Source organism: Kryptolebias marmoratus, linkage group LG23, assembly GCF_001649575.2.
Source record: "Kryptolebias marmoratus isolate JLee-2015 linkage group LG23, ASM164957v2, whole genome shotgun sequence".
Classification (NCBI taxonomy): Eukaryota; Metazoa; Chordata; class Actinopteri; order Cyprinodontiformes; family Rivulidae; genus Kryptolebias; species Kryptolebias marmoratus.
In genome coordinates this window covers 4,613,466-4,634,060 of record NC_051452.1, presented here as the reverse complement: position 1 = coordinate 4,634,060, position 20,595 = coordinate 4,613,466, and the positions used below count along the sequence as shown (strand labels likewise).

Below are 20,595 nucleotides of genomic sequence, written 5' to 3'. Positions count from 1 at the left end.
TGTGTTCATTTTGGCTTTTAGCTATAATCTAATTTTAGTTTTTAACTAGTTTTTCCCACTTTTAGCTACTGTTTTGCAAATTTTAGCTTCCGTTTTGATTGTTATTACAGTATTAATAATACTAATGCTCCACTCGTGCAATGGTAGGCCTTTAATCTGAAGCGGAACCTTTTTGGTGAGTTCTTGTTTCACGTCGGCAACGGATTATTTATTGACGACAACCGGCTCAAGTGCAGTTCTCATGTTTGCACACTTATTATTTTAAAGCCTCTGTTTTTAAATATAAATACGATTCTGTAGATGTGTTATGATCTTTTGTGATATGAAATCATTTAAGTTTATTTTATTACAATCATGACCAAACTAAAGCAACTTTAGTTCCCACTCTCTTCGCTCGAACAGCTGGAACGTAAAACTTCGTAATTTAGGGCTAAAAGGATCATTTTCTGCATTAAAACTGCTTGTGCTGTGAGCGAAATAGTTGCCGAATTGAAGTATAGTACCTGTGAGTATACTTTCGTTTTAAATTATCAGTAACTGATTTCTTTCTTTTAAAATGAACCTAATTAAGTCTAAAAGTTGGGAGATTTTAAACCTAACCTGGTCTGTTTGGGCTCTTAAACCAGCTCAGCTCAGTGTCTGTATAACAGTGTAGTCATAAAGTCACTGATCTGCTGTGTGTGTTATTTCCACCTTGGAATGAGTCAACCTGTATAACATGAGCCGTGTTTCTGACGAGAAATCCCGGGTTTGTTTCCCTGAAAACAGGAGCCGTCCTGCGGTCTGCCTCCTCCCTGCAGGGCGGGGACCTGCGGCCGCCTCCCGGCCTCTCCGACTGATCTCAGACCAGGTCCACTGTGAGTGCTTTAAAATGTGAGTAAAAATATATGATTGATACAAGGAAAAGGAACACGAGGGGTTTCCTGCACACAAACTTTTTCCTGTTTTAACTGCACTGAAGGTTTATTTTAAAACCAGAAAAACCAGAGAAACTGAGCTATTACAGCTAAAAGGAGCAGGACACACAGAACACTAGCTAAAAGGAGCAGGACATCAGCTAAAAGGAGCAGGACACTAGCTAAAAGAAGCAGGACACAAGCTAAAAGGAGCAGGACACCAGCTAAAAGGAGCAGGACACTAGCTAAAAGGAGCAGGACATCAGCTAAAAGGAGCAGAACATCAGCTAAAAGGAGCAGGGCAGTTGCTAAAAGGAGCAGGACACTAGCTAAAAGGAGCAGGACACTAGCTAAAAGGAGCAGGACACTAGCTAAAAGGAGCTAATGACAAGCTGACTTTAGGCAGTCCAACAATGAATGTCTCAACCTGTCAGTATGCTAACACAACCAGCTCAGAAAGTTGATGATGATGCTGATGCTGATGATGATGATGTGTGGTTTTCCTCCTGAAAGTGTCCGTTCTCTGCTGTGATGGAGGTCGGTGGCGACACGATTGAAGACGTCCTGCTCCGGCGTCCCTGGCTTCCTGTGAGGATCAGCGGCTGCCAGCTCCTCACTAAGAGCTGGTTTGGTGATGCGGCGTACCGCATCCTGCTGACGGACATGCACTGCGTGTGGGAGGAGAGGATGGACGCAGCGGCCATCCAGAGCCGAGCACAGGTTCCTGCAACATTCAGCAGACACAGACAGATGTGTTTGTACCTTTTTGATTGAGGAAGAGGAACAGGTCACTGAAATAAACTGAAACCAACAGGTGCAGACGTCTCCATTCAAACCTGATAAACCCTGCTGTGTTCCTCCAGGAGCTGAACCGGCGTCTGCGAGCGTCGGTCGAAGCTTTCTTCTCCCACCTGTGTGAAGTGGCGCAGCCCTGTCTGTCAGGAGGTGCAGGACGGGCCGGTGGCGAGGCTCAGATCTCCCTGACCCGACAGGATGATGGAAGCATCAGCGTGAGGCTGAAGAGCGAGCTGGCAGGGCTGCCTTTCTACTGGGAGTTCCACTGCAGCCCTGCCCCTGGCGCTCTGGTACGTTTCACGTGTTGAAGCTGAGCGTTTCAGGAGACCAGGCTGGTCCTAAACGTGTCTGTGCGTCTCAGGCCTGCGCTCAGCTGGTGCGCCCCCTGCTGGTGATGAGCCGCCTGCTGCAGCAGCAGGTGGAGCAGCTGGGAGGTCTGCTCGTCAGGAAGGATGCAGAGATTCAGGACTACAGAGAGAACGGAGCCACGCTCAGCAGAGGTGCGAACGGCTCAACACACTGCAAACGATTGGATCATTTTGACTTTTGTGTTTTGGGGTTTGCATCATTCACGTGTTTGCAGCGTTTGCACCTGTTGGCCAAGTGTAACGTGAAACATTTTAGAACAACAATACAACAGTTTTACTGTGCGGAGCCGCGTGGTTGCAGGACAGGTTATCTGTTCGTTGGTAATCATTCAGATGTGTGTGTTTGAACCCAGAGCGCCTGCAGACGGAGGTCTTTGAGGAACTCACCTACAGAGAGGACTTCTTGGCAAAGGTAAGAGCTCAGACACACACACTGCTTCTTCTGTTGCACCCCCTTGCTGTGTGGGTCCTGATGCTGCAGAGCGTCCTGCTGTCAGGCAGAAGGTTGGACAGCCCATGAGAGGGGTGGGAGGGGTCCTGCATGTTTTTATCAGCTCCTGTGAGCCACACAGTGATGCAGCTCATCAGGAAGATCTCCTGACTCTTTAGTTTCTGCAGAAAGTGAAGTTGTTGCTGTGAGAGCTTGTGTTGGCGCTCCAGGTGAGGTCATCAGAGATGGTTACTCTGAGAAAGCTGGTGGTACCGACCCTCTGAACTGGGCTCAGTGTGCAGCAGGTTTCCTCCCAGTCTCAGCACAGACTCTTTTATTTTGTCCACATTAAAGGACAGTTTGTTTTTGTGTCGGGTGCATCATTGTTGGTTTTGTACCATTTTGTGTGTTTTTCAAAGATGGCGGGGATATTTCCTGACTCAGGTGACTACAGGAAGACTGTAAAGCTGCATCATGTGTTTGTATCCGAGGAGGAAAGAAGCCTGTTTGTTGATGCTGATGGTCAAACAGGTGTGAGAAGTCATGGAAAGTTACGCCCGAATCACAGTGGAGCCTCTGTTTTCTGCTTTTTGGGGATTGTCGTTAGACGGGAAGGTAGAAACCACAGAAGAAGAAGAGCAAGGCTGCGGTGGATCAAAGTTCTCTCGTGGCAAATTCCACCGGGCTGCGTCGAGGCCACCCTCAGAGCAAAGTCCAACCTGGAATAAAACGTGTCTGAGAAAAATGTCTCCGGGACGTGTCAACCGGAGCATCAGATGTGGACGGAGTGTGTGTGTGTGTGTGTGTGTGAATCAGAGAGGCGTTTAGCGTGTGTGTGCAGTATTTATCTATCAGGGTAGAGCGTGACTGTGTCCTCTCTGCACTCCATGACTTTGTGTTTGTGTCGCCATGACAACAGTGGAGACACACCGTGGTGCTCGAGCTCAGGACTTCTGCACACTTTTGTCTCTTTTCTGAGCACACACCTGATCAAAGATAAACGACTAAAGCCTCAGATTTTTCAGTCTTTGTTCCCAACATATTTCATTTCTGCACATCTTTCAGGCTGCAAAGAGCTGCAGTAAGAAGGAGCATCAGTTTATTTACGTGAACTTTGACCTCTGCTTATCATCACATGTTTCCTCACTTCACACAGCTTCACCTTGAACCCTAAACTTCACAGTGTGTGGCATGGATCTATTTTCTTGAAGAAATCTTTGTTAATTAAAAAGGATTGTCCACCTCCTTGCATGCCAAACACACGTTAGACTCAGACTAAATGTCAGGTATGACTCTCAGCTACTACCACTGCAAGTTTTAGTTCAGTATCTGTAAAATCGACTGAGTTACAGACATGTTTGTGAGGTGGGTACGATGTGGGTGGAGTTGGACAAGAATAATGTGCACGGCCAACAATACAGCTTTGCAAGCTGTGAACACAAAAACAGGTCATGATTTTCAAAAACTGGGTGCCAGAAATGCATCTCTCTGGTTGCAAACCCTCAGAATTAGGTGAGACGTAATCAGAAAATTTAACCATTTTCTCTCAAGTTTGAGTCGCCAACTAGTTTCCAACAGTTGCAGCTAGAAACCACCTTCAGCAAACCCAAAAATGTCTGTAACTCAGTCAGTTCTGCAGATATTTGGTCAGAGCTGCAGGAAGATGTTTGTCCTGCTTCTGTAAAAAACATTTAGCTTCAGCTTCCTCATCGGTGAACTTTTTCTGACATTTCCAGTTATTTATGTGCCGACAGAGAGCAGAGGAGACGAATATCATCCTCAGAAATTTGTACCGTGTGTGTGTGTGTGTGTGTGTGTGTGTGTGTGCGCGCCGTTTGTGGCTTTCCTTTCCCACAGCGAGGGGAGTGAAGGGCAGAGGGACAGAGGGAAAGAGCGGATGATGACAGGAGCTGCAGCTTTTATTTTCTCCTGCAGCTTTCCCCGCGGAGCCCCTCCCCACCGGGTCACCGCACAAACACCCCGCCCAGCTCAGGTCAACATTTACATGGGTGGAAATAGTCTGAGTGCTCACACACACACACACACACACACACACACACTTGGATTTAAGTTGGGCACCAGCTAAAGCTAGAGGATGAAAAAAAAATCAAATCCTTTCAGGATCACATCAGCTTCTCTTTGGACCTAAATTTGGAGTGTGTGGTGTGTGAGTGTGTGTGAGTGTGTGTGTGTGTGTGTGTGTGTGTGTGTGTGTGTGTGTACCTGTTTTTTGTTACAGTTTTTGGACCTTTTCTGGTATATTCACCTACCTTGAAAGGGCTGGGAGTCCATACGGGGTCTGAAGCCCGGCCCTGATTCGGTGGAAGGTCACTGTTGGGTCAGGGCTTCGGTTTGGGTTCGGGAAGTCTTGGTTATGGTTTTAGTCTCCGATCAGTGACTGAGGACCAGTCAGAGTCAGGTTTAAGGTTGTGTTCGCGTGAAGATGCTGTGAATTCTTCATGTTTGTTAGAAACTGAGGTGAACAGTTTTTAGTTTGTTTCTCAGGAGCACTCTTGAGTTTTGGACTAAAGCTCAGCCTTCAAAGGGACGTCTGAGGGTTTAGACCTGGTCTGGGTTTGGGTCTGTGGCCAAATCAACAAACATTTTTACAGTAAAAGTAAAGAGTTTGAAGTTTTTTATTAAAATATAACAACAAGAAGGCATTTAAAGGAACATTTTTGTCAGTAGTGGTGTGTTTATGATGCAGTTCTGACATCACTCTGCAGGATTTATTGGACCACAGTTTCAGCTGCTGGACAGTCCGATGGTTTCTGCGTGCACAAAGCAGACTTCGTTGATGTGCACACATTTTATTTTGAGGTTAGACGTGTCTAAAGCCGGGATCAGAATCTGAAATCAACACTCAGACAGGAAACCACTCTGAGCTTCCTGTTTGTTGATCGATCCGAGGCCTGTGATTCTGGTGGTGATGATGATGATGATAAACAGTGAAGGTGGGGGTTAGGGGGGGTTAAAGGCCACCTTTCAGGTAGAACAGTGTGTTTGAACAGATGGATATAAGTCCTGTTTTTTAAAGGAGTCCCCCAAGGGTCAGTTTTAGGTCGTTTGATTCTCCGTTTTTCTGACTGACATTGGGGTGAATGTGTCTGCAGGTGCTCCTTTAATCAGGCGACACCACTCTTTACTCAGGTGGCTCTACTTTGTTCAAACGTCCTTTCAGCAGCTGCAGGACACGCTGTGAGGCTTAAAGATGGTGCTTCATGCAAATAAAGCTAAATTTGTTGTTTTCTAGAGTCACTCCTAAAACCCAGATAATACTGACATTTCTACCCTCGTTTCTATGATGGTTCTTTTCATAACATCCTGTGCTCTGTATAATCTGACTTCCTGGCCTTCTTTAAGCCGTGGGACACAACAGCAGGGATGTATTTTACAGCTGTAGTTGGTAAACTTCGCTCTGATTTAATCATTTTTTATACTTTTGAAGAGCTGTTCTGAGTTGTTCCAGTCGGCTCCTCTTTCGAGTCCCAGGATGTTTTCTGATCTTGGTAGAACAGCGTTCTTGTTTTGGACCTTGGTCCTGGAACAATCTTCAGACCAAACTGAAGCTTGAAGCTTTTGTCTCTTTGGGAAAGTTGAAAACTCAGACAAAGTCTGTACCTGAAGAGTGAAGCTGCTGATCTCAGGCTGGACTTCCTGTTTGGTTGTCTCTGCAGAGGTGGGTACTAAATAATGTGCACGGCCAAGAATACAGTTTCACAAGCCGTGCACACAAGAAGTCAGTGACGGTGTCACAAACACTCACATTTCCAGATTTTCTCACATCTGAGTCTCCAGCAGGCGCAGTTTGTTCAAATATTCAGTTTTCTAACACGTTTAGCTGTAATTAGTTAGTTCATGCTTAAAAGACGGGTCATGTGACACCATGATTGTGTGCGGAGGAGTGGGCGGGGCTTAAAACCCCTCATCACGAGTGACGCTGGTCCAAAAATACAACATGGCAGCTTCCTGCTGGCTTCGGGGACACCTGGTCCTGATGTCCATGGACGGGACCTGGAGAACCCTGTGAACCTGTGACCTGGTGCAGGTAATATTTACGTCCCTCCGGTCCCACAGTTCACTGAGAAACTGAGACTCGTTTCAGAGCTTCTGTGGCAGACATGTTTCTGTAGCCAGGATGTGAGGAAGGGTTCCTCAGTAAAGTTGTTGTGTTTTTATTGTTGACATGCAGGAGTGTGAACGTTTGTGTGCGTCGTGCACATGCAGCTCTGAACCGAACTGTCGCCCACTTCCTGTTTCTTTGGATGGCGGCTTCCAGGCTCCATGGCAACCGCTCTGCAGTAAAACAGCATCTGACAATTTGTGGTCCCCTCTGACCAAAACACCTCACTTGAGGTTTCCAGAATCACGTAATTGAGCTAAAATGCTGCGGCTTCAAACTGTGGCATTCCTTACTCTGAATTTCCTGGTTTTCGTGCTTAAACTGGATTGTTTTCTGGTGAATGGGCTCAAAAACAATAAATGAGGAACTTATTTTTCAGTTTTTTACAGTGCAGGGATGTGCAGCTCCCTGTTCCCAGTTAAAGTCGTGACTTAAATGCTATGTTTCCGTGCACGTGAGGAGTCAGCTCCTAATATCTGAGACTCTAAGTAAAGAGCAGGGCAGGAAATGTTGGAAACCTTCAACCGCAGCAGCTGATGAGTCCAAAATACACTTTACAGCAGCTGAAGGAAGAAGCTGCAGATCCTCTGCTGCAGGAGACATCTACAGGCACATTTTTAATAAAAATACAACATGTATAATAAAGACCAGACTTTAAACATTGGGTTTAGTTCAGAAGGCAGCGTAGAAACAACCAGATTAATCAGTTGTTTACTGTTTGAAGCTGCTGGAGCAGAGAATCAAGGAGGAGGGGTTCCTGCAGGTGGGAAAGTGTCTTCTCCTTCAGTGAATCATTGACCCAACTCGTTATCTCACCTACCTGAGGAATTCAGAGCCGAGGTGGGAGGTGGGCGAGGCCGGGGGAGAAAAATGTAACTTCCAGACTAGAAGAGAACATTTCTAAATATAAAAACATGTCCTGGTTGATGGCTTCCTTCTGTTCGTTTAAGACTCTGAAACATAAAGTCCTTTTCTTTTCAGCTGCGTTATTTAAAGTGCAGGTTTCATTATTTTAACACATTTATATTTAAAGGCTTTTTAGGGTCACATGTCATGATAATGTCAACTGAATAATCTGAAAAAAAGCCTAAAACAAAGAGGAAATGTAATTCCTCCCACTAATCGAACTTGTATTTTAGTATAGGAGTTTATACACAGCATTTATTGTTTTTTTATTACAGCTGTAGTGTTTTATTTCATGCTAAGCAGTGAGTCTTCATGTTTTTATAAACTCCTGAAAGCTATGTTTCTTTTACCAATAATTATAAAAATGAATTTAAATCAAATTCATTTTATCTATATTTTTACACACACAGGTATTTGGCCTGAGAAATTAAATAATATGTGAAATATGAGACATCAGTGAAAGCCTTTATCTGACTGGGCTGCAAGAAAAGAAACCAGTTTTCTGCTAATAAAAACCCCTAAAGTTGACCAAAGTGTGGTTAAAAACAAGCCATCAGTAAAATAAAAACGATAAAAGCACACACAAAAACCAACAGATATGAGCAGGCTCAAAACAAGGTCAGACAAGGAAACAGGACAACAAAGACCTGATCTACAGGTCATTACAGCATTAACGAGTGTCTGACGTCTCCCGGACGAATGGAAGGTTTTATTTTGACATTTTAACTGATAAAAACTGGTTTAGACAACTGTGGACACGGGCTGTAGCAGGGCAGAGATGCTCAGTATGAAAGGGAAATAAATGTGGATGTCATCAGCATAACGATTAATACTGATCCTAAAAGCTGCTTAAAGCTGAAAACTGATCAGGACCCAAGATGGACCTCTGAGGAACACCAGAACAGAGAGGTGTTTTACAGAAAAATACATCTCTGGTAAACATTAAAACCACAACAGACCAACATGTTCAAGTTTGAGACAACAGAATGTCAGAGGCAGCAGTTACATGTGAAGGAACTGAAACTACAGAACAACCTGTGTCCACAGGTCATTACCAGCTCGTCTCAGAGCTCTGACACGATTAAAAACCAGACACAACTGTTAGCATCTGTCTCTGTCTGAGGACCAACGTCCATCGGGGACTCTTCAGAATGTCCCCTAATGATCCCGAGGACTTTCAGTGTCCTCAGGTCAGTCACAGAGTTTGAGTTGTGTGTGTCTTCAACTCGTCTCAGTTTAGTTTTGAATCTTAGAGCAGCTTTCCAGTTTACCTGTTTACAGTTTATTAGACTCGTTATTAATTTACACTTTCATCAGCAGCTGCCGTCCCTCTGCAGAGTCAGAGGGACGGCAGAGTCAACCCAAGTCATCCCTCTGCTGACTCTGATGTTTCTGGTCCGGCTCTGTAATTAGGCCCGCTGCGGCCGGGAGGCGCCCCCCCTTCAGCTGCTGGCCTCAGGGCAACATGAGAGCAGAGAGCAGCGTTTCACCAAGACGAGTCTTTACTTAACCTGACCGATTGTCATGGGACCTGACAGGACCTGACAGGGACTGAGACCTGACAGGACCTGACAGGACCTGACTGGGACTGAGACTTGACTGGGACCTGACAGGGACTGAGATCTGAGACCTGACAGGACCTGACAGGGATCTGACTGAGACCTGACAGGGACCTGACCGGGACTGAGACTTGACTGAGACCTGACAGGGACTGAGACCTGAGACCTGACAGGGACCTGACTGGGACCTGGTGCTTGGCGCCCTGGTGCTTGGCGCCCTGGTGCGTGGCGCCCTGGTGCGTGGCGCCCTGGTGCTTGGCGCCCTGGTGCTTGGCGCCCTGGTGCGTGGCGCCCTGGTGCTTGGCGCCCCGGTGCGTGGTGCCCTGGTGCTTGGCGCCCTTGTGCGTGGCGCCCTGGTGCTTGGCGCCCTGGTGCGTGGCGCCCTGGTGCTTGGCGCCCTGGTGCTTGGCGCCCTGGTGCGTGGCGCCCTGGTGCTTGGCGCCCCGGTGCGTGGTGCCCTGGTGCTTGGCGCCCTTGTGCGTGGCGCCCTGGCCCGTGGCACACTGGCCCGTGGCGCTCTGGCCCATGGCGCTCTGGCCCGTGGCGGGAAGCTGAGGTGATGATGAGCGAAGGCTGCACTCAGAGGAATGGGGCAGAGTAAATATGAGGTCAGAAGTACGACTCTCTGGCACCAGAGCTGTTTACCTGCTAATAATAGAGAAACATCGACGTGCTGCCAACTCTTCCCGTCCTCTCATCACCTGCCTCACATGATGGTGCGCAGAGAGGGGGCGGGGCCACCAGGTGAGCAGCCCCTTCTCTGTGAGGTGCCTGGCTCGCGGCTGCTAACCGTCCTCACGCCGTTCTGGACCCGCGGCCTCGTTAGTTCTGGTCCTAAGATCCAGACGTCTGCCGGAGGAGAACCTGCAGCTCTGAGGACCTTCAGATGTTAGGTTATTATGACATCAGCTGGTGAACCTTCGCCCATCTTCAGCCTCGAAGAGCTCGTTTTACCTGCAGTCGTCTGACTGACCTGCTGAGAACCAACCTCAGATGTTTGTGACTCCTACAGCCTTTTGTTGCTCCTGGATCAACTTCTTACAGAGTGTTGCTGCCGTCAGACTCAACTTATTTAAAATATAATGCTACAATTTCTTCAGTTTAACATTTGATCTATTTCCTGAGCAGAATAATCGTCCTGTTTTTATTTACGTTTTACACACCTTTCAGGCTCCGCCCCCTCTCTCTCTGCTGTGCTGACGCTCCGGAACCGTCCGGTGGTGATGTTCAAACCGGTCCCGGCTGTCAGGTGTTGACTCTGACAAACTGCGTCATGGTTTCATTGCGGTTTTTCCTCTGAGGAGCTAATATTAAAACTTATACAGACGGTTAATTCTTGAATCTCACAGGTAATACATCCTGTCCGTACGGTTCAAACTGTCAAAGGCAGAGTTGGTTTCGGTGCTTCGGGGCAGCCGGATCCAACACACGGAGCTCAACGTTTCACATCAAATAATCAGAAGTGAGCCGGTCGGCAGCCGAAGGGAGGAGGGAGGAAACGGGCCGAATAAAGGCAGAATAAGGTGGGCTTTCTCTGCCCCCCAACACAGTGGTTTCTCTGTCCCCAAAGCAGAACCAGAGCATACATTTATTTTTACGATATTTAAACAAACAAATAACAAAAATAAATCAATGAGAAACCTCGAACCCCGACCAAAGTGTGTTTAGGAGCCCCTCTGCCCTGTCAGCCACGCACAGACCACCAGTTTCTCCCGGTCAATATTTGGCGAGCTAATTCGGAGAGTTTGTCCTCTCCTTTGGAGGAGAAAAAGGGGGATTTAGTGAATCTAGTGTTTTTCCTGTCGGTCGTGTGTTCGCATAATGTGGCTTCCTTATCGGTCCGGTTGGACCTCGGCGCCGAGAATGCAGCTTTGATCGGAGGCTTATCGCCGCGCCGCCGTTAAACCGGCTGATTCTCAGAGAAAGACAAACATGGCTGACAAAACCAGAAGAATCTAAACGAGAAGAATGAGTGTTTTCTGTGAGCTGAGAGCTGAAGGAAGCAGAACAGAAGCTAAAATCAGCTAAATGGTAGCTAAAACTGCTGAGAAGCAGCAGAAGGCTAACTAAAAGTAGGAGTCTGGCTAAAGTAGGAGGAGTCTGGGTAAAAGTAGGAGGAGTCTGGGTAAAAGTAGGAGGGGCCTGGCTAAAGTAGGAGTCTGGGTAAAAGTAGGAGGGATCTGGCTAAAGTAGGAGGAGTCTGGTTAAAAGTAGGAGGAGTCTAAAAGGAAACAAACGGAGGTTCTTTAAGCTACATGTCATCGTAAACACCAGCTCAGGTTTGAGGACTTTTCCTGGTTCCATGGTCTCGGTGGCAGTAACTTCTCCATCCTGCTGCCTCCAGACTCTTCCTGTTCTGTGGGCCGAAGCTTCGGACTCTCTGGGCTTCGGCGCCGACCTTCAGCAGCTGTACGCCGCCGCCGTGGCCCACAGGGAACGCAGAGTGTCGGAGGAGCGGCCTGCTGCTGAGCCATCAGCAGGTGAGTGAGTTTGGATCCATCCTCCTCTGCACTCTGATGAAGTCACGTTTAAAGAAGCATTTCTGGGATTTTTGGATGCTTGAAAGGATCCATCAGAACCCTTTAACTGTAGGAACTAATGTGACTTTAATGAAGCAGCAAAAACAGACTTTCTGCTCATTTATTCTTTCTACTTTTATTCTTTTTAATGTAGGATTTCTGCGGTCTGATTGTTTTCTGTCCAGGTTTTAGTTTTATTATTTCTCTGACCAAACGTAGATCCTGGAGGATCAGGACTCCGTCAGCGTCCGTCCTCCTGGTTCCACTTTCTTCTGGACAGACTTTCAGCTGTTTTAGCTGCTTCGTCCAGGACATTACAGCCACTTTTCAGACCCTCCAGGATTTCGCGATGTTGCGATCGCAACTATTAACGCAAAATCAAGCAAACCCCGCAAAATCGCAACTCTTTGCAACTTTGCCTAAAACATCGCAACTTTAACCCAATATTCATTGTTTCTAAAGTGATTCGCCACCGTTTCTGTGGTCTAGTCTCTTCTTTGTGGGTTTGTGTAGCGCGGAATACAAAATAACCCCAAATAACTCAGGAAGAAAATGCGTGACGTCACTTCCTGTTAACATCAGAATGCCGGGAGCGTGCAGGAGCAGCGACCGAAGCCAAAATGTGCGCTAATGCTTCACATTTGCCCACAAAGATTTCAGCAAACCAGTTTCCTCCCCAGCTGCAGCTGTTTTGCACGTCCTGCAGTGTAATCATGGAACATAAACGCATCGACAAACACTTTGTGTCTGCAAAACATGTGAGGAGAGCTGCAGACCAGGGACAATCCAGAAATGGTCATGAATGTCAGTTTAGAAGCTATCAAAGTTCTCAAATAAAGCACCTTTTGAGAATGTCAGTGTTTGTTGGGAATTATCTTACAGAACTAGGAAGGATTTTCGGTTTATATATTAAAAGTTATGGTTTTTTATTGATTTTAGTAAAAAAAAATCGCAACTTTTAGGAAAATGCCCCACGAAATCAGGCCTTTTAGCCGCAACAATCACAAAAAATGCCCACGAAATCCTGGAGGGATTGACTTCTCTCCTCTTCAGACCCTCGAACAGCTTGATGCTGTGAAATGTGTGCAGCTGATTATCTTCTTGTTGTTTTGGGTTCCTCAGATGTGGGTTCTGTCAGCAGCGAGGCATCGCCCGACGTCAGGAACCAGAATCCCAACCAACAGGTGGAGACGTCCAGCGTGAAGACGACAGACAGACCTGCAGCGCAGCAGGTAGAGACAAAGACACAGCGTGATCTCCTTTCATGGTTTCACTTTAAATATTTCATTAGTTTTCTCATGTTTCCGTCCTGCAGCGCGTCCCGCCCTTACCCGCAGAGCGACAGGCCTCCAAACCAAAGAAGAAGAAAGTGGGACTGTTCAGATGAGTCCAGGAGTCAGAGTCCTTTTTTAAAACCACCTTTTAATTAGAACTTTATCTGTTTTAAAGTCAGAGTTTTAGATGTGTTGTAACAGAATAAATGTTTGTTTTTGATCATCAGTTTTATTATTAATCTGTCTTTAATGTCGTTTTAAATCCAATAAAACCCTGAGGGACAGATTTCCCTGCAGCTTCCTGCCTGATTGGCTCCACGACGTCCTGACTTGTTGTTTGTGTACACATTTTGTTGTTTTATTGTCTGAACGCTGACTCAGCACTGTTTTTTGTTGTTCTCTATGTGTTTTTATTATCCAGCTCCTTCTGCGGACTTTGTGCTGTTTTAACTGTTCATCCATCTAAACCTTCGGCTCGTTCAGCTGATGGCTGCTGTGACTTTTGGTTTGTGTAACTTTTGTATTTTTAAAGATATTTAACTTTATTTACAAACATGTTCCCCACAGAAATACCCTGGCTCTGTATTCACTTTCTTAAGCTGCTTTTAGCTTTTAGCTGCTGTTTTTTGCTCACATTTGACTTCAACAGCCCTTTTGTTAGTTTAAGGCTTTAGCCTTTTATTAGTTAGCTGTAGCGGGGGGCTGCCGTAGCTCGGTGGTTCAGCGCCGCAGTCTCCTGAGGCTGCAGGTTCGAGTCCTGGTAGTGTCAGGAAGAGCATCCGGCGTAAAACAATTACCAGATCTTTGCTCGCTATGGTGATCCCCGAAGAAAGGCAGCCGAAAGAAGAGCAACAGTTAGCTAGCATTCTGCTACATTTAGCTTTTAGCTAGTGTTCTGCTTCTTTTAGCTGTACCAGCGGAGCTCCTTCAGTAAAAGTCAGCAGGCGTTCAGCAGATGCTGATTCTCAGCTCTAAGGAACAAACCTGCGGGCTGGCTACCAGCTGACATGATGCTGAGCGCTCCCTGAAGGAATGCATGTCGCCCGCCAGCTTTCAGAGCTTCAGACGAAGGTCGTCTCCTGGCGTTGGTTTGTTTTAGTGAAAGTCGTGCACCGTCTCCTGTGGTGAAGTGAGACTCTCAGCTACCACCACACCAAGGTTGAGCTCAGTGTCTGTAAAACTGACTGACTATCTTTGTGTTTGTTCATGTTGATTAGCTGTGGTGGCCATCTTTAAGTTTCATTAGAATCCATCCACTGGTTCAGGAGGTATTTTACTAACAGACAGAAACAACCTTTAGCAGCAGGAGATAATGTTTCCTAATAATTCTGGTTCTGAGGTGACGGGTTTGAAGCAGAAACCGACCCTGAGCAGAAGGTTTGAAGTCCTTCTTCTTATAAACTGATGTCTTTAAACGTCCTAAAGCTGACTCCTGTGGGTCAGCTGCAGCCTCGGGGCCTGAGAGTCTTTACGCGCGCACCTGCGTCCCGACGCGAGGCGGCGGCTCCAAAAGAACAGAGGGCGCGCGCGCCGGGCCCCTCAGCTGCCCGCGGGGCCCGTGCCATCCGGATGGGAGGAGAGGACGGAGCGGAGGGCAGGTCCAGCAGGGCGCGGTCCTCCTCCTCATCTGTCCCGCGGCGGGACCTCCTCAGTTCCCCACAGAGCGCGCGAGCCCCAGAGGCACAAACCGCTGCGGGACGCGCTCTGACCGCCAGCGGCCGGCCTCCGCACCGCGAGCCTGCGCCTCCGCTCCTTTCTCCCAGCTCCGAGGCTCCGAGGCGCAGCTTTGATCCCGCGTGCCAAGATAAACTCCTCTCACCTATTTATGCCCCTGGCTCCGCGTGCGCTCGGAACAGGAGCGCGTCGCGTGCGCAGGACAGGTCCTCTCCTCTGCGGGGCGGCGCGCGCCGGGGGATGGCGACTCGCGGGGCCTCCGTGATGAGTCCTGTGTGAGACGAGGAACCCACGCGGCGCGGAATGCTGCTCCCCACGCTGGTGGCGTGCCTGGCCGCGTGCGCGCTCCTCCTGCCGCCGGCCAGCGAGGGCTGCGGCCCGGGGAAGGGCCACGGCAGGAGGCGCGCGCCGCGGAAGCTCGTGCCGCTCGCCTACAAGCAGTTCAGCCCCAACGTGGCCGAGAAGACCCTGGGGGCCAGCGGGAAGTACGAAGGCAAGATCACCCGCAGCTCCGAGCGCTTCAAGGAGCTCATCCCCAACTACAACCCGGACATCATCTTCAAGGACGAGGAGAACTCAGGTGCTGACCGCATGATGACTCAGGTAACCCCCCCCCCCAGGAGACTTTACAGTTCCTGACCCCTGCGCTCCTCTGAGGGCGGAAGGCAGGTTATTGATTTGTGTCAAATAAATGTAGTTTTACAGTTCAGACTTAGAGGTAAAAGTAACTTCCAGCTGATGGTTCTGTTTGTAATTTCTCAAATAATTTATACTACACTCTAAAAACTGTCCTGTTGTTAGTAACTCAGTTTCTGCGCTGTAAACAATTTAATGTTAGAATAACAACAGGTCCCTGTCTGCAGGAAAACTACCTGCAGTACTACAGCAGTACCATAAAACTACCTACAGTACCATAAAACTACAGTAGTACAGCAGTACAGTCTGTAAAGAAGGACCCGGCTCGACTCCGACCCGTTTGACCCAAGGTTCTGTTAAACCAAGCCAACCTGAGCCAGCAGCTCTGAGGACTCAGCAGTTTTAGTGTGAAACAGTAATAAGTTAAATATTCTGCACATATCTGAGAACAGAAGAAGTTAAACTCCATTTAAATTAAACTCTGCTCGTTAACAGGAAGCACTCAGGGCAGGGGGGGTCACAGCCAGCAGGAAGGTCTTCATATTTCAGCCAAAGTCTCCTGTGATGGAGGACTAACTGAGGACTCAAGGAGGTCTAACGGAGGACTCATGGAGGACTCATGGAGGTCTAACTGAGGACTAAACGTAGAATTTGTGATGAAGCTGATTAGGTTGCAGATGTTGCTCTGAAAGGGCAGGTAATCCAGTTGAAATGAGCCTTTTTTGTAAGTTCTGCAGCTGAAACGGTCCTCCTGGGTCTGCCGTGTGTAAGGTGGATTCTCCCCCCTCGCAGCAGATCACAAAAGCAGCCTGTTTGCTGAGCTCTTTCTCCAGCCGATTCTCCGTCCTGCGGCTTGTTGACACAGTGGAGTCTGAGCGAGGTGACCAGCCCGAGTCTGGAGGCTCAGAGCTTCACTGTGGGCAACCCCGAAGGTCTAAAAATGAACGCACAGCGGTCGCTCTTAATTAAAACACTCTGTCCTCTGTTTTACATCATGTTTTTGGGGAAGAAAAACAGCCAAAAAGTCGTATTTGGTTAGAGCCCGGGTCAAGCGGGTCCTGATGTTTACCGTTTTTAGCCCCGCAGTGAACACTCGCCTCTTGGCTTGTCAGAAATCTTTATGACGGCAGCATTGATGTGGCCCCGCGTGGAATTTATTTGACTCCCAATTTCCCCTGGAATAAAATATTTTATAGTGATCCTGTTTCTCTTCTTTCCTTCTTTCTCTTTCAGCTGGGACTTTTCTTTACGCTAAACCCAAACACAGAAATCCACGAAGATCTCTTCAGTTCCTTCAGTTCTCTTTGAAATCTGCTTCATCTAACTCCTGCTACTGCTAACTGCCAGCGCTCTGCTCCTTTGAGCTTTCAGCTTCGTTTTCTGGTGTGTAAAACCAGTTTACGCCTGTCGAACTCTTAATTCTGACGTTTGATTGGAAACTTTTTATCTGCTCTTCCAGCTGCTCTCACATTTAAGGTTTTTAGAAAGTGGTTTTATTTCTTTTCAAGGCAACAAAAAGTCCAACATTTTTCACATTTTCTACATTTTTGGGGGATTTTTTGTACAGAATTGTTGCTTAATGAGGCTGTTATTCTTATAGAGAACATCAGAAAGTTCCCTCATGCTTCAATAAACCAACTAACTTCTGCAGAATTTGGTCTTTTATTATCTTTTAAACACAGAATGAGTCTTTTGCAGCTCAAAGGTGCTCACAGGCGTGCGTTGTCAGCCCGTCGCCCAATGTTTGTGCAGCCAGCCGTTTGCTGCTGCACACACACACACACACACACCGTCGATCCGTGTACCTTGAAAAGAAACCCGTTTGATTTATGAAGTCCAGCTCATTGCTCTGACCGCAGAGAGAAAACACAAGAAGCTGAACGCTGTGAAAAGGCATCTGTGGCCACCGAGCCGCGAGCTATTCTTATCACAGGCGGCATGGAAAAAGACATTTATAGGGTTTGATCCCGCTCTGCAGCTTTAATAGAGCGAGACTCATTCAGCGCCGCATCACTGAGGGCTGCTTTCAGAGCTCAGGGAGGCTGCCTGGGACCGGTCTGGGTCCTGCAGGTCCAGGTCAGGTTTACCCGTTAAACCTGCAGTCCCGGGTGGTTCGGACCTGCTTCACTCCTCCATCTTGTGCCAGATTTAGAAAGTAGTGATCAAAGGGAAAAGACAGCCCGAAGCAAATCAGCACCCTGATAGCCAGAGTGAAGCATGGGGGTGGAGGGCTGATGGTTTGGGCTTGGGACCTGTATACAGGAGGATCCAGTCTTTGGTCTTCGTTGGTCTTCAGTCACATGAGATTCAGGAGTCCCATTACTGCTGCAGACTGTAGCTGCGAGGCAGGAGCAGGACGGGGTTCAGGGAGTCCTTCAGGAGACCGTCTCACCTCCTGTTTGCTCACCCTGACCAGACTCCAGCTTCACAACCAACCCTCACCCCTCCATCCGTAAACTTAGCCTCCGCTTCTTCTCTTCACCACACAGAGCAAACAGCAGTGGTGCATTGTGGGACGGATCCAGCCACCAATGGGGGGTTAACCAGGATGGGGGGAGTCCAAAGACCCGGGTTGAATGGGTCTTTGTAACGAGCCGTTTTTTCTGGGGGATTTTAAAGTTGTGCAACAGAGGAGAAGCAAAAAGGCTTTAAAATGTTGGAAACAGCAGAATAAATCAATAAATCAAGATGTTTTCTGAAGGTTTTGTTGGAACTGGAGAAATTCACAGAAAGGTTTGATTTCTCTAAGAGATATGAGGGGATCAGTTTATAAATAAAAACTTTATTTTGTTTTTATTTACATTTTACAGACGGCTAATGTACTTTAAATACATTTTACTTTCCAAGTTATCCAAACTGTAAGTTTAATTATGCAGAATGGTCCCAAATTAGAATAATAAATATAATTTAGTGTGTTTTTTGTTATGGCTTGCTTCCTTATTTAAAGTTACCTTTGATTCGTGGTGGTAGAAATAAAGTTTGAGGGTTCTTTTTCAGAGGGTTAACTTTAATCTGACAGTTTATAACAACCATAAATAAACATTGGTTTGTAAACAATAAGAGATTTATTTGTTGATTCGATTTGAATCCTGTTCTTCTTCTCTGCCGCAGCGCTGCAAAGACAAGCTGAACTCTCTGGCCATCTCGGTGATGAACCACTGGCCCGGGGTCCGGCTGAGGGTCACAGAGGGCTGGGACGAGGACGGCCACCACTCGGAGGAGTCGCTGCATTACGAGGGCCGGGCCGTGGACATCACCACCTCGGACCGGGACAGAAACAAGTACGCCATGCTGGCGCGGCTGGCGGTGGAGGCAGGGTTCGACTGGGTCTACTACGAGTCCAAAGCCCACATCCACTGCAGCGTCAAGTCAGGTGAGAGACCGGCAGCCTCACCAAGATCGTAGCAATAACAACTCAACCCTCAGTTGAGGTTAAATCCTAGCTTTAAATTTGAAGACTCCTGTTAAATCCAAACCTCCGTCTTATTCGCCGTACGGATCCTGATGTCGCAGTTCTTCTTTGTTTTGGGACTTTATGAGTCAAATATGAGACCTTCTCTTCCTGGAAATTAATAAAAAACAACAAAAAAAAGGAACATCTCTCCTTCAGCTGAGCAGTCAGAGAAATATGAACATTTCTCAATGACTCAGCAGATTGTTGTCCTCATCCTGTTTTAGCTGCTCATGAATCAAAACGTTCGGCTCATTCAGCTGAAGGCTGCTGGGACGTTTAATTTTTAAATATTTAACTTTATTTACAAATAAAATTCTTCAGAGAAACACCCAAAGATCTCCTGAGTTTCTTCAAAACATTCAAATCTGCTTCAGCTGCTGCCTCTGGTGTCTTCTTATGCTCCTGTTAGCTTTTAGCTACTGTTCTGCTGCTTTTATTGATACTTTTAGCTTTCAGCCACCGTTCTGTTTCTTTTAGCTGCTGTTCTGCTGCTTTGAGGCTTTAGATTATTTGTTGGTCATTTTTCACTTGAAGTGCTCAGCTTAACTTCGGCTCTTAGCAGAAAATCTGTTTTTTCTTTAGTTTGAAGACGTTTTTTTAAGTTTCAGCTTCATTTATCAGCATTTTGTTATGAAATGAACCAAAAAGCTCATTTATTGTGGAAAAAAAAGGTTTTAAAAACGTTCTCAGCTCGCTTTGGCTGCTTCTTTCTGTCAGACTTCTCCCACTTCCTGTTTCTTCTTTAGCTGCTCTCTGCTGTTTTTCCTTCTTTATTCTGCTCAGAAACAAACAGAACCGAATCAGAACCTCCTTCGGTTCTTGGCACATAATGCATTAAAGGCCTAACACCTCCTGAAGGAATGCACGTCGCCCGCTGACGGAGCTGGAGCTGCTTTTGGGTCAAACCTGAAAGATAAAGTCATATATGGGATGTCACTCTCAGCGTGTGTGTTGTGGATGACTCTCAGCTACTACCACTCCACATTTCAGCTCAGTGTTATTTTGCTAACAGACACACACACAGCTGCGGCCTGTAAACGTCACTCAGGTGGTTGAAACCCGCAGGTTCAGCCTGTCAGAGAAAACCTCCTGTTTCTGACTCATCGCGGGCCAACATGGCTGACAGGATGTACGCACACACACACACACACACACACACACACACGTGACTGAGTGGTAACCAGGATTTCTCTCTTCTTTCTCCCCTGTCCTGCGCCCTCCCCTCTCTTCCCCCCAGATCGGGTGGCGAGGGCCCAGTCCTTGACCTGATCAGAAAGGAAACCAATCAAGTTAGTATTTTTTAAATTTAATTGAATTTCTGCTATTTTTCCTCTTCTCTATTTTCCTCTTAAACCGTCTTCAAAACAAGACGAACAAGCTACAGAATAAATAAAAAAACTCTCCATCCTCGGATTAGTGAGGGGCAGCTTCTGACCACAAGGGGGCAACAGAGCTGCAGAGCTGATGCAGATAAAGAAGAAGAAAACAGCCGATTAACAAGAAACAGAGAGATGCCAAGAAAAAACACTTTATTCTCATTGTTCTGTGTATCCCATCCAGCTGATGACGGATTCACTCTCAGCAGAGTGTTTGATTTAATGAGTAAATTTAATCTTACATTAAAACATTAAAAAAACAGGTTTTCTTTTAATCGATACAAGTCTCCAAACCAGCAGGTTTCCACGTTTAGCATCAGAATCCTCCACCCCGGTGGACTCTTGGCAGGAAAGGTTTTTTTTCTGAGAATTTCAACAAGTTTGAAACGGCGTTTTGGTCCTTTATGAGTCAGTTTCAGATACGATGCTGTGCCTAGCGTCGCCATGGTAACCTGACGAGCATCTCTGAGCTGTTTCCGTTGAAACTGTTGAGCAGCTGATTTCAGGCTTTGGGCCGTTTGAACGGAGATGATTGCCGTCTTCTGCTTCCGTTGTTTTAATTTGATGGGTTGAAACATTGTTTGA

The 20,595-nt window shown here is 47.0% G+C and overlaps 2 protein-coding genes across 3 annotated transcripts; both read left to right on the top strand.

Annotated features, from left to right (window-relative positions):
* The first annotated feature begins 200 nt into the window (after positions 1-200).
* Positions 201-13,093, top strand: nhej1 (nonhomologous end-joining factor 1). Of its 2 annotated transcripts, none has more exons than XM_017441498.3 (9): positions 201-505; positions 769-873; positions 1,410-1,616; positions 1,760-1,981; positions 2,053-2,191; positions 2,413-2,471; positions 11,422-11,557; positions 12,719-12,828; positions 12,912-13,093. In XM_017441498.3, exons 3-9 carry the CDS (start codon positions 1,428-1,430, stop codon positions 12,981-12,983), a joined length of 927 nt encoding a protein of 308 aa, XP_017296987.1. In that variant the 5' UTR covers positions 201-505; positions 769-873; positions 1,410-1,427; the 3' UTR covers positions 12,984-13,093. The 2 variants fall into 2 exon arrangements, with proteins under 2 accessions (XP_017296987.1, XP_024858695.1); XM_025002927.2 differs by having other exon boundaries at positions 12,888-13,093.
* A 1,227-nt stretch (positions 13,094-14,320) lies between these two features.
* Positions 14,321-20,569, top strand: ihhb (Indian hedgehog signaling molecule b). The gene is made up of 3 exons (XM_017441499.3): positions 14,321-15,147; positions 18,292-18,553; positions 19,872-20,569. Exons 1-3 carry the CDS (start codon positions 14,848-14,850, stop codon positions 19,901-19,903), a joined length of 594 nt encoding a protein of 197 aa, XP_017296988.1. The 5' UTR covers positions 14,321-14,847; the 3' UTR covers positions 19,904-20,569.
* Positions 20,570-20,595: the final 26 nt, after the last annotated feature.

Bases quoted from the DNA above. Each gene is read 5' to 3' on its own strand.
- ihhb (XM_017441499.3), top strand. From the start codon at position 14,848: ATGCTGCTCCCCACGCTGGTGGCGTGCCTGGCCGCGTGCGCGCTCCTC. The intron at 15,148-18,291 runs GTAACCCCCCCC...TCTCTGCCGCAG, and splicing joins CTGACCGCATGATGACTCAG to CGCTGCAAAGACAAGCTGAA. The intron at 18,554-19,871 runs GTGAGAGACCGG...TCTTCCCCCCAG, and splicing joins CCACTGCAGCGTCAAGTCAG to ATCGGGTGGCGAGGGCCCAG.
- nhej1 (XM_025002927.2), top strand. From the start codon at position 1,428: ATGGAGGTCGGTGGCGACACGATTGAAGACGTCCTGCTCCGGCGTCCC. The intron at 1,982-2,052 runs GTACGTTTCACG...TGTGCGTCTCAG, and splicing joins GCCCTGCCCCTGGCGCTCTG to GCCTGCGCTCAGCTGGTGCG. The intron at 2,472-11,421 runs GTAAGAGCTCAG...TGCTGCCTCCAG, and splicing joins GAGAGGACTTCTTGGCAAAG to ACTCTTCCTGTTCTGTGGGC.